The sequence below is a fragment of the Solenopsis invicta genome, chromosome 2 (assembly GCF_016802725.1).
Source record: "Solenopsis invicta isolate M01_SB chromosome 2, UNIL_Sinv_3.0, whole genome shotgun sequence".
Classification (NCBI taxonomy): domain Eukaryota; kingdom Metazoa; phylum Arthropoda; class Insecta; order Hymenoptera; family Formicidae; genus Solenopsis; species Solenopsis invicta.
Window position 1 is genome coordinate 24,823,116 of NC_052665.1, and position 13,005 is coordinate 24,836,120.

At 32.1% G+C, this 13,005-nt stretch overlaps 1 protein-coding gene across 7 annotated transcripts in view; it reads right to left on the bottom strand.

Annotated features, from left to right (window-relative positions):
• Positions 1-13,005, bottom strand: part of LOC105199499 (golgin subfamily A member 1) — a 363,242-nt gene that overhangs the window by 216,537 nt on the left and 133,700 nt on the right. For 5 of the 7 annotated variants that reach the window (XR_005574121.1, XR_005574120.1, XM_039445718.1 and 2 more), the window contains exon 5: positions 2,797-3,324. The exons of 1 other annotated variant lie outside the window; for it this stretch is intronic. Coding sequence is in view for 4 of the 6 variants with exons in the window: in XM_039445718.1 (XP_039301652.1) it covers positions 2,797-3,324 (528 nt within the window). In the remaining 2 variants the exon portion in view is untranslated. Of the gene's footprint in view, positions 1-2,796; positions 3,325-6,367; positions 7,629-13,005 lie in introns of those variants that run through there. One more of the 7 variants, XM_039445720.1, reaches the window with a different exon arrangement.

A 13,005-nucleotide genomic window follows, 5' to 3' on the forward strand; every position in this document is an offset into this window, starting at 1 on the left:
ATAACAATTGTTACTTATTATGTATTATCATATTAACATCACTAAAAAACGGCGGGCTACTAAATAAATAACTCCATAAGCAATTGTTAGAATACGTCATCTAATAACGGAAATAATAGGGGTAACCATATTGTCGACAGTAGCCATAATACTCTCTTCTCCTCTACTTTTTCAGACTCAACCAAACTGCGCGCCGTTACTTTCGGTCATATAACAAAGCTATAATCGAATAAGAGTTAGAAATATCACTTTTTATTAAATTAAAATTAATTTAATAATACTTGATGCTCACTTGCATCTATATTAACCCTCTCCCCGCTGAAAAAACTCTAAAGAATTTATTGCGAAAAATATCACCTCAACCTGCAGGATATGGCTGCAACCTTTCTTTAAGCCCTAGCGATACCGATGAGCTCGTCCGTGGTCTTAAAAACACGGATCGTTATAGTATTATGAAAGTAAATTTTTTATTTAATCTAATTTTATTTTTAAAAACTAACAAAAAAATAACAAACGTTATTCTTCCAGTAACGGTAACAAGTTGAGAATTAATAATAGTTAGCTATTTTTTTTACTTGCTAACGATAATGAGTTACTTTTGAAAGTAACTTTCCATATTCTGTAAACAATTACTGCTGATTGAAATAGTTTTACGTATGAATAAATTTGCTTTATTCTCAATTTTTACCTAAAAATACATTACTTTCCTCCCAACCAAATAATTATAAATAATCAGAGAGTTAATAAATAAAATACATTAAATTAAATGACAACTATCTTATTATATTCATTTTACACTATTATTTCTCGTAATTTTATCTACAGATTATGAATTATATGTTAAAAAAATTGAAAAAAATATATATATTGCAAAATGACTATGTAAATATATTTCTTTTCAAAGAAAGGATATAACTTATAAAATTGAACAGAATAATATATCAAGAATACATAATAAAACATAAAGATATTACAAGATGTAATAAAAATTAAAAAAATAATTAAAACAGCTAATTTAGAGGAGAGAAGGGGTTGGTACCATTTTGCTTACAATTAGTTAAAATAATTCAAATATTAACGCGACATAATTCTTATAAACATCAGTTCATTAGTTATAATTTTATCAATCATCCTATAGAAATTCATCAATTATACAGTATGAACGTAATTTATAATTTACTGAAAAGGGAAAAAAATGCGTTTGTAAGATAAAAGGGGGGTTGTGGCAATTAATATCTTAAAAGGCACTTTTAACAATAAAAAAATCATAAATGATGTTTTGTAGATCTTAAATATTAATAAATGCAAAAATCAAAGGTTTTATAAATATTTTATAAAATATATTTTATTTGAAAATAAGTGACTTTAAAATAATTTCTTTGCTATTAGTAAGCATTATTGCAACGTCTACTGTGAGGTTGTATAATCGCATGAGCAATTATAACATCAGTAATGCAAGTGTCTCACAATTTTCTCTCCTCTATATAACTTTATATGATGATTCATACATACATTATCTCACACATAAAATTCAATTACATTATTTGAAAGCCATTCAAGGCCTTCAAAGTAGACTAAAGTTAAAAAATTAATAACGAACATATTTCTCAAAATTATGTAAAAAATATACATTTGTACAAATCTTTACTACTTGCAAAATTGAAATTCAGTTTTTATAAAAACACAATGAATATTAATGACCAATAACCATTCTAGAATGTCTAATTAGACAGTAATAAAGTAGTTTCAATAATCGTTCTTAGAATTCAATGCAAATTGTACAAAATATATCTCATTTTTACTTCACGACTCCCTTATCTCCTTTGTTGTATAACAATAAGTGCATATTGAATACATAACAACAATGGGCATTCCATGTAGCACGTAATATAACAATAATATTACAGCAATATTATAAAATAGATCACATATATTACTAGAATATTACAAATATATTACAGTAATATTAAAACTTTAGTGAATACCAATTATAACACAACATCAACGTTACAATTTCGCATTCAATATTATAAATGTAACGACACACATGTTTGATGTAGCTAACAATTACATTATTAACAATGAGTGTGAAACTGTGATTGATGTTATGTTATTATTAGTTGGTGTTTATTAAAAATATACGCCAAAATAATCACAACAATATAGTGTTATCTCACAATTATATTACTGTAATATTTGTAACATTGCAAAGAATTAAATCTTATTAATATTTTTATATATTGCAGTTGTGTCATATAATATATTTACTTTTATCTCAAAGCTTAATTTTGGAGAGTAATATCTCAATAATACAACTGCAATATTATATGTGACATATCATAATACTAAGATTTTCGTAATATTTGTAATTTATAATATTATTGTAATATTACTGAAATGTTACATATTGTTCAGGGTGTATATTTTTCTTCCAATATTAAAACATATGAAAAGTATTAAATAATAAAAAGTTTTTAAAATTTTTATATTTCTCCCGATATATTAAATTATATAATATAGTTTTTCATCAGAATACTAAAAAATTATATGCTATATTGTGCAATTATTGCATCTTGAGATCGCAATATACTAATAAAAACAAACTATATTCTTTAGGACAATAGTAAGTTTTGTATATTACAAACAATTCAATATTTTAAGCATTTAACAATGTCTACTTTAATTCTTGAAACAATTGTTTTTTGGAAATAAAATTCGGAAAAATTATCCAGTAAGAGGACAAACTACCTCATGCATACTCTCCGTGTTTGGTCACTACATATCGCGGTAACTCACAATTTGCCGTTTAAATTCATCCACCTCATCATCAACGCTGGCCCGGAGCTCTTTCAGTTCCATGGCCATTTCATCGATGTCCTCTGTCATGCGTAAAAGCTTTGCGTCTTTCGTTGCTAAGACAACATTGTTCACCTCTATCTCAGTCTCTAGCTGCTTGATTTTGTGTTTGAGCCTCTCTTTCTCCTGTTCAACCCGCCTGCGTTCCAGTCCCTCCTCACCAGCCTGTCTGCTAAGTCTGCCGACTTGCGTTTCGAGGCTGGAGATCTTGCCCGACCAACTAGTTTTTATGTCGGAGAGATGAAGATGTGCTTCTTCGAGTTTTCTCTCCAATAATGTCCTCTCGCGCATCAGATCGGCTATTCTTTCGTCGACCGTTACCTGGTCATTTGTTTCGAGTGCAATTCTCTGCTCCAGTACAAATACCTTGTCCTTCAAATGACGCACCTCTTCCTCTGTTTGCGCCAACTGACAAGAAAGTTGTGCTCTCTCTCGCTGCGTGGAGTGACGCATTGTTTCCATCTCATCCTGAAAATGGATATATAATTATCCGTCGTTCAATTTTTTATTAAAATTTCACTTAACTTTCTTACAAAGCCTTTCTCTGGCAAACCTTGTCAAAGCCATAAGACGTTAATTTTTATATATTTATAAACTAGTAGATCATCAAAATCAAAATGGAAATACGAAAAGTAGACAAAAAACAATATTTGTGGAAAGAAATTGACGCTCGCTAAGCGTCAATAGCTTCTCGAATCTTTTTTCGAAATGGCTCAGATACATGTTGAAAAAAAAATTAGAGATCTTTTCGCATTTCTCGCACACACAAGGCAATAAATCTAATTCAATAAAGCTAACAATAAATATAATACATTAATACAAAATAAAAATTCAAAATAATACAACGTTGCAGAAAAGAAAAATTAAAATAAAACGATTAGTTTGTGTCTGAAAGTGCCGCAGTTTAATGTATAATATGTGTCATCAGATAAAATTATTATATTTCAATTTTTGTGCAACAGTTTCATAATGAATTGTTTTCAGAATTCTTCATATAATTTTTAAAAATTTTTATATAAATTTTAGAAAATTACTTAAATTTTAGTAAATTTTAAAAATAAAATCTGAAAAAATATGAAAAAAGATAAAAGCCTACAATTTTTCTAAAATTTTTTATATATGTCAATTCTGATATATATTCCAAAACATCTCATTTTATAATTTCTAAAAAAAATATGAAAAATTAAGGTATTTTTTCAAAAATTTTTAATTTAAGATATGAAAAATTCTTTAAAATATCATAAAATTTTACGTAGCACATAATATGTCAGTAATATTACAAATTATACAATACAATGAATAGGATTACCGCAAAAAGTAAATAAATTTTGAATTTTGTAACTTTTTTGTTTTTTAAATGACAATAAAAATTTTCTAAGACCAATATGTAATCTTAAAGAGGCATGTACCTAAAGGATGAAAATAAGGCCTAATTTTGCAACTTTTTTTTATAAAAAGAGATAATATATTTCTTAATAGATAAGAGATAATAAATATCTATTATATGTAATCTTTCATAACATTTCAATGTTAAAAGAAAAAAATATAATCTTTATAATGAAATAAATGCAATTTATCTATCTTTATGGTCGTAGAATAATCGTTTGGTCACTTTTTTTATTGCTTACATTTTACTGCTTAAGTTTTCCTACATACCACATTTCTGAGAAATAATAGAAATTGAAATGATATATAAATGAGTAACAAATGATTTATGGGCGAGTTTTGAACACATTTAATCATAAAGAAATGATAGATGTAACATTTAAAAAATTAGAAGTACCTTCAGAATAAGAGTATTTAAGGAAATTGTAAGCTAAGTTCAAGTTTTTTATATCTTTCCTTATACATCCTTATATGTATATCTTTTTATATCTTGGCTTGTAAGTATTCCAGGTTTGTAGTAACCTTAAAATATTAGAGGAGAAGACGGTAATATGGCACTTATTTTCATTTTATTGTATAACTTTGTATATAATCAATATTTTATAATAAAACTTGAACGATTATATTCATCAAAGTGCTGTTTAACAGATTCTAGACTCAAAGGTATGAAATATTTATTACTGAGAACGTAATTTATAAAAATTTGACGCAATGTATAATCGGTGGAAGAAAAGTGGTAGTAATATAGCTAGCCCAAAAATAATTTTTTAAAAATCGGTTTAGTTAAAAAAAAACATATAGTACTTTGTTACAAAATTATTAAATATTTTTAATTTTCTATCGTTTAGCATTTTCCTGATTTAAAACTTTCCTACGTACGAAGACTTTAGAGATATCATTAAAAATATTATTTCATCTCTGTTTAATATTAAACAAAAAACATAAAATAATATTTCTAATGTTTTTAAACATTGTCCTTTAGAGTAACAGTTGATTTATCGAAGAAATATTTCAATATGAAAATTTTGTTTAAAAAAAACCGTATTAACAAACTCCCGTGTTATTGTTTAACTCTGCATAACTTGAAGTGTGTTACAACCGAATAAATTAAATAACAAAAAAACACTTAAGTGTACATAAATTCGTGTGATAATACGCTTAACTTTAAAAACAATGAGGAAATATGTGTAATTAAGTACTAAAATGTACCTTGAAAATGTTTAGAAATACTCAAAAGTAATAATACCTTATAACAATTGTTAACTATTGTGTATTGGCATTATTATTGCCATTAAAAAACGGCGGGCTACTAATTAAATAATTCCATAAACAATATTAAAATTTGTTACCTAATTACTGAGATAGTAAGGATAGCCATAATGTCCATAATAGCTATAATACCTTCTTCTTCTTTACGGAAATCTTGCGAAAATATTACATTGCGATATATCACAATGTAATATTTTTATATTATATTGTAAAGTGATATACTATATATTATATTGTAATTTAATAATGCAATATCAAACAAACATTATAATACATATTTAGGCAGAGCAGTATGCGACATTGCCGATAAATGGACGCGGTAGCATTCAATTACTTGTATTTAAGAAAAAAATACACAAGATAAAATAAAAAACGCAGCATATATGAAAGTTCTCAACTATATTCTAACAAAATGATATTATGCAAAGGTAAAGACTCAAACCCAGCATATTGAGAAATTAGGTTTCAATATAAAAATAAATAATTTATATATAATAACATAATATAGGTATTAAAATTATTTAATTCCTCGTAATATTACCTGAATATTACATAAATATTATAGTGATACAATTATGATACAACACCATTATATTTTGTGATCTATTTTGATGGATGTTACTGTGCATTTTTATAATATCCCAGCAATATTCATGCTATATTTCATTGTAATATTGCTGTTATATTATGTGCTACATAGATCATAAAAAAAATGTTTACCAGAATTTTTTCGTAGTAAAAGAATTTATATATATTCTAACATATTTCCTTTACATTAAAGCAGGCACAAGCGTAGAGGCTATTGGACCATAACTGTAGTGTAGCGGAATAGCAGCAAAGCTTTGAAAAGACGTACCTCTAGCATCAGCGGTAGATAGCAGCAAATTAGCGGAAACAACCGCCTAACTTTGATCTCCCATCTGCTCACGTTTATCAAAGTTTTCCACTCTTCATGCGTGTTGCACGGAACTTTCAATATCACTTTTTCGCAATGTTGCTGTTCCATAACTCTAAGAAAACGCTCATCCAATGTCATCCAGCGATATCACGAGTGTATTACGGAAGGTATATATCTACGTGTTTTAAAGAGCCGAGATCAGCTCGCAAAAAAAATACCAGTTTTTAAATAGAAGAAAAAATCATTTCTCGTTTTCTCAATAATATGCAATAAATGAGTTTCTTTCGTAGAAAAACGCAAAACCAATAAAATATTTAACCCATTAATTTGAAAATTGTTTCAATATAGAAACTAAACAAATTGCAGTAAAAGATAAATAAATGAAAAAATTACAAGAAGAAAGATTTCAACATTACGCCTAAGAGTTATGGAACTTACATAGTCTTAATTCAAACTGGTTTCACTACAGAGTCACATCTAATACGCATATATGTTACGAATTCACGGTTTTGAGCGGCGTGTCGATAAAAAAAAAAGAGTGCAGAGAAAGATATGACAAACTGTGACAAAACAAAAAGCGACGTAATTATAAAAAACATTAATACAAATATATAAAAAACCCTTTTTAAATAAGCGTGCTTAAGAAATGCGTAAATTCTGAGCATTTGTCAACGATCATTTTGATATAAACACATACGGATACTTTTTTAATTTGATTAATTGTGCAAAAGGTAAAACATTGGCAAAGTATCTATGATGATATTTAAATATGCCTGCACGTAAACGTATCAATTAAAAAAGCTTTAGTTGTATCATACTGTAATGATATAATCTTACCTTTTTCGAAATTAAGTAACAGTAATAACATTTGATAAAACTTATACAAAGGATAAATAAAATAATATGAACATCTAGAAAATCATTATTTATTTTATTAATAAGAAATTTGCCTATCATTTGTTTTTAATATAGATTTCATCCTTGTCTGGAATATGGTCATACAATAACAATGATTAAATAGTTATCAATGTTCTAACATTCTACTTTTTAAGAGAAGAAAATTTGCTCTTTACTTTGTAAATGTCGATCAACTTTCGCTCTTATTTTCTTAAATGCTAAAACCTTTAAATCTTTTCTTAGAATTTAATTTTAATTTTCATTAAAATTAAACGTTATTTGAAAAAAAAAGCAATTCTTATAAAGATCTTGAGGTAAACCTTTACAAAAGGGGAGCAGCCTCTGACGACCTTGACCTTGACATATGTTATCAATGGGAAGGTATTGAGTAACATACAAAAGGTTTTAAGTAATGCTCACGTCTTATTAAAAAAATATTATCAGAGAAAGAAAAAATAGTTTTTAAAAATAATAATTATTTCACTAAATATTTATTTTACGAAAAAATGTGTCAAACCAAAAATAAAGCTAGTAATAAGCTCTATAAAAAAAGTCATATACATTTTTTATCTAACTTCAATACTTTAGTCGTTATAGTAAAAAAATGTTTTAAAATAATTTTTTTTTATTTTTAGTAGTTTTGTGTGAAAAGTAGATGCTTGGGCGGGGGAGAGGCTCCGCCCCTCTCCCGTACTCCCTTCCCGTATTTTTTCTAACCCAACTCACCTCGTCTCAGTCGGTCCACTAATGTCGGGATGGATATGGGAGGGGTGTGGACCGTTAGATATATGTGTGTACAACCCAATTCAACCTTAAATTTTCTGTGATTACAAAAAAAAATTATGAATAAATTTTTATAACTGCTTTAATACTTTTTTACATTATAGGTTATATTGAATTAATATATACATTATTTAGTGATTATATACAATATCAACTGCTTGTAGAATTCCTTATGTGATAAAAATGTTATACGTAGTAAAATAAGATGTCAACATTCACTAAAAATAAGCAATGTTGCTGAGAATCATATATTTCACTGCAGAAATGTACATTATAAAATGAAAAATCGCAAACGTCAAAGAGTTTTACATTACAGAATACATTTAATTAATTATTTAGTGGATATATAGAACTCATAATTTGAAAAAAAGCATCTATTCGTTCGTTATAATCGTACACTTTTTTAAATAAAAATTCTGCAATATAATGTGTATAATGATAATCTCGCGTGCAGTATCGTGGAATATTTGTTCTCATTTCCCTCCATAAACGTTCGATATTTTGCGTATGAACGCTAGTTTCGGAATCTACAAAATTATTTTTGTGATTAACTGACAAATGTGTATAATTTTCATTACCCAAAATATTGTAGGTACGCCATTTATCAGTATGGATGATAGAGCCAGGTGCAACATATTTCTTAATGATGGGCAAAAGAGTTTCAATGATTCGATTCGGAACGGGCAAAACAAAAACGTTTTTTGTATGGCGTTCAATACCGCCAAAAATCCATTGTCCTTTAATGATACGTCCTTTGTTATATTTTCTTTTGCCCACTTTGGTTTCGTCTAATTCCACAATTACACCTTCTCCACCAATTTGTTTTTGTTGACTTGTAATCCATTGTTCAAGTAACTAAAATTTATTTAAATTTTGTTTTATAATAAATATAACTGAATAATATAAAGCAGTATCTGACATCTCGACAAAAATTTGTCCAATCAATAACAGTTTTGCTAGAAAGCTCTAATTCGTTCAATAAGAAATTATATCGTGGCGGTGCCATCATTAAAAAGTAAGCAATAAATTGACACATTTTTGGAAAATTTAAATGCGTATGTTTGAACCATGTTCCATGAAATGCACTGACTTTGAAATTACATATAATTCTTTGGCGTTTGCGATTTTTTATTTTATAATGTGCATTTCTGCAGTGAAATATATGGTTCTCAGCAACATTGCTCATTTTCAGTGAATGTTGACATCTTATACATATTATTTCACTACGTACAACATTTTTATCCCACAAGAAATTCCACAAGCGGTCAATATCGTGAGTTAAATGAATAAACTCATGGAAATGCATGATTTACAGAAGTCGAATACGAAGTTATTTGACTGACTGTCTGACATACACTAAACCGTAAACGAAATCAAAACAACACATATTTTTCTATTTATAGACTTTCCATGTTTGTACTAAGTAGCTACACAAAGCAAAGTCCACCGCCCCGCCCTTGTCTCAGGAGCGAAACAAGTACACACACATGTATCGGTCCACTCCCTCCCGCACCCATTCCGATGTTAGTGGACCGACTGAGACGAGGTGGGTTGGGTTATAAAAAATACGGGAAGGGGATGCGGGGGAGGGGCTTCCCCGCCCAAGCATCTACTTTTCACGCAAAACTATTGAGAATTTAAAAAACTTATTTTAAAACAGTTTTTCTATTATAACGACTAAAGTATTGAAGTTAGATAAAATATGTATATGACCTTTTTTTAGAGCTTATCACGAGCTTTATTTTTTGTTTACACATTTTTTTGTAAAATGAATATTTTCTGAAATAAGTAAGAAAAACTGTTTTTTCTTTCTGCAATGATATTTTTTTAATAAGACATGAGCATTACTTAAAACCTTTTGTATGTTACTCAGTACCTTCCCATTGATAACATGTGTCAAGATCAAGGTCGTCAGAGGCTGCTCCCCTTTTGTAAAGGTTTACCGATCTTGACAATTCAAAAAAAAAAAAGATTTTATTGCAAGTACGGTACTATTATGTTTAAAGCGAGGCGTCACGCGCTCTAATTATGCGCATATATAGATTCATTGTTTGAAATGCAAGCAATAAGATAAAAATACTAAGTGTTGGTACAAAAATTGAGCCAAAAGTTGCAACTATATCTTAGTGTCATCATACATAATATATGTAGTTAATTCATCATTCATAACATTGAAAGACGTAGTTTCCGTTGTGTGAAAAAAAGTTACTATTTCTTATGTATTTTTGCGTACAAAACACGAATCCGACAAGAAAATTGCTCTACCACGTCAGGTTTTTGAGAAAAGTAAGGTTAAAAGTATCAGCAATGACATTTTTGGACATATTTGTGATTTTTTTTGTTAGCAAAGTAAATTTTTTTTTATTTTTGTTTACGCCATCTTAAAGTGCCAATTTTTACCTTTAAAATAGTTTCGAGGAACACCGCAAAAAGTCAACGTATGGGCTGGAATTTTAAATGACGCGATCATTTAGTCTTTCATTATTGAAAGTGTAAGAAATAAACTAGCGCATCCGATATATTTTCGGTGTTAGGTTATTCCTCCGCTAGTAGCGCTTGCGTCGCTCCTTCAGAGCAACGTGATTGGTCCGCGTCACCACGTGACAAAAAGCGAGATAGAGATTCGTTGCGAGCCTACATCTTGCATGCGATTGGTTAGATCCCGCGACAGTAATGCGCCCGTGCGTTCGCCTTTGTTACCTCACGGGAAGAAGCGTTCTTCCGCCGAACACTTTGGATTGTAACGTGGAGGCAGCCGGCCGCCATGCCGCTGCAGTGTGGTACAAGAGAAATAAAGTACCAGTAAAATCGATCATATTCGCATTGTGGTACCTCTGCCTTTTTTGTGTCTATCCTGACAACTCCATTTCAAAAGTAACTTAATAGCGGAGAATTACTAGCTCCGAGATGAAATAATTCCGGTAATACAAAACATCGCTCGTTAAAATATCAATGACATTTGTTACCAGTAGTGTGCTTAGAATACAGAATTCAGCCAAGTTGGTCAACAAAATTTCTTTTCATTGGACCTCCACAATCAGATCTCAAAATGGTGGACACTGATCTGTGCGTGAGAAAGAGAGTCAGAGCACTCCTACTTTGTGTGGTAATTATTTCCGCCATTTTTAGGGAGTCCTAATTATAGCCTAACAAAAAGAGTTGATTGGACTCTGTATTCTAGAAACTGTAGGTACAGCAGAGGGTGCCATCTTACTATGGTTGCATTCATCGACATATGGACTGCTAATGGCAGAGGTTGTTGGACTCGCGCGTGGATTGTGCTTGAATGCATACGTGTTCTGTTGTGCTGCGTGATCTGGCAAGGTTCAACCATTATTGGCTATTGTCATCTGCGTTGTTTTTCAACGCTTGAGCAATGCGTCTCTGCACTGTCTTAGTGTTATCACGCGCGAGTATATCGGTCTCGCGAATTATCAAGTGTTGAATTTTTTACCCGTGCATCATACGGACAGTGAGACTTTGGCCTCAGCCGGGGGAGGAAAAAAGACACCCGCGTAAAATGCTCCTTCCTCTTCCCTTCATATCCCGCCTAATTAACTTTCAAGTGGACGAGGTGTCGATTGAATATCTCTCCAAGAACTTTAGCAACGGACGGAATGCGATAACGCACGGTGCGATAGCCCACTAACCAATCATCTTGACTTATCTAACCCAACCAACGGAAAAACTCTAGGCATCGGCCGCTGTGAGTAGTGGTGTGCTATCGGAATCCGCCCTCTAGCAACGCTTATGAAGATAACAATGACTGCATCCAGATGCACAATCGCACATTAAATGTAGACCTCTTGATGATGGCGGCCGAAGCCAAGGCCTGGATCAGTGAGCTGTCCAGGTCTATGGCGGACGTGGAAGAAGGGGCGGCACAGCTGCGTCATGTCGGAAATATGCGACATGACAATGCCCCGCACCCGGGCAGCTCCACCCCCGCCCCTGTAGACGTGCGATGTACTGGTGGACGCTCAATATTACCGAAGAGTAAATGCAATCGGCGCGACACCAGTAAACGCATAAAGCGCATAAGTGCAGAAGGGACGAGAATGTGATGACCATGCTGAGGAACCGGTGGCACCAAGGCCAAGGCATGGGAGGAGCTGATCGGGACATTAGACCAATGGGGCCGTCCTTACAACATTGTAAGAAGCAAGTTCAGGGGGACGGATGCCTCCTTAACGGAGTATCTTGATCAGCAATTTCTCGAGCAAGTAGTTGCTATCCTATTTCCTAGGGACGCAGGCGTGGTGATCCATCTCGGTGCGTCCCTCCCCCCACCCCCCTCGCCAGTAGAAGACATGTGAGGAAACGCGCGTGGGTTCTCACGAGACGAAGTGACGGAAATCGCCAAGAAACTTCGGGCAAAGAAAAACGGCCCCAAGGCCGAAACGCATCCTCGTAAAAGCCCTGATCTTGGCGTCAGGTGTCCTAGTAGATTGGAGGGCGCCTGTTAGTTAAAATCCTTGCAATCCCGGGGCCCCCCCCCCCCCTCGACGGGACAGATAAACTACCATGGGGTTTCAGCTAATAAAAGTCTGGCATAACACTTCTCTCTTCCCTGAGAAGGGCCGGTATTTATACTATACTTCCCCATGTAAAAACAAGCATCCTAGTGGAGGGCCTCCAGCACTTGTTCGAGAAATGTCTGAAGGCCGGACGGTTCCTCGCCGTGCGGAAGGAGGCGAAGATGGTGCTCCTGCAAAAAAGGGTAAACCCGAGGGGTCTCCCTCGGCATACCGATCCATATGCTCTACAAGGAGAGCAAAATACCGGAATGCATTCTGGCAGCCTGTCTTCAAGAGCATCTGTCACGACCATGATTTGGCTAAATGCCAGTACGAGTTCCGGGTTGGCCAGTCCACGGTCGATGTGATTCAACGTGTTCGGACCTCTCGGATGAGACT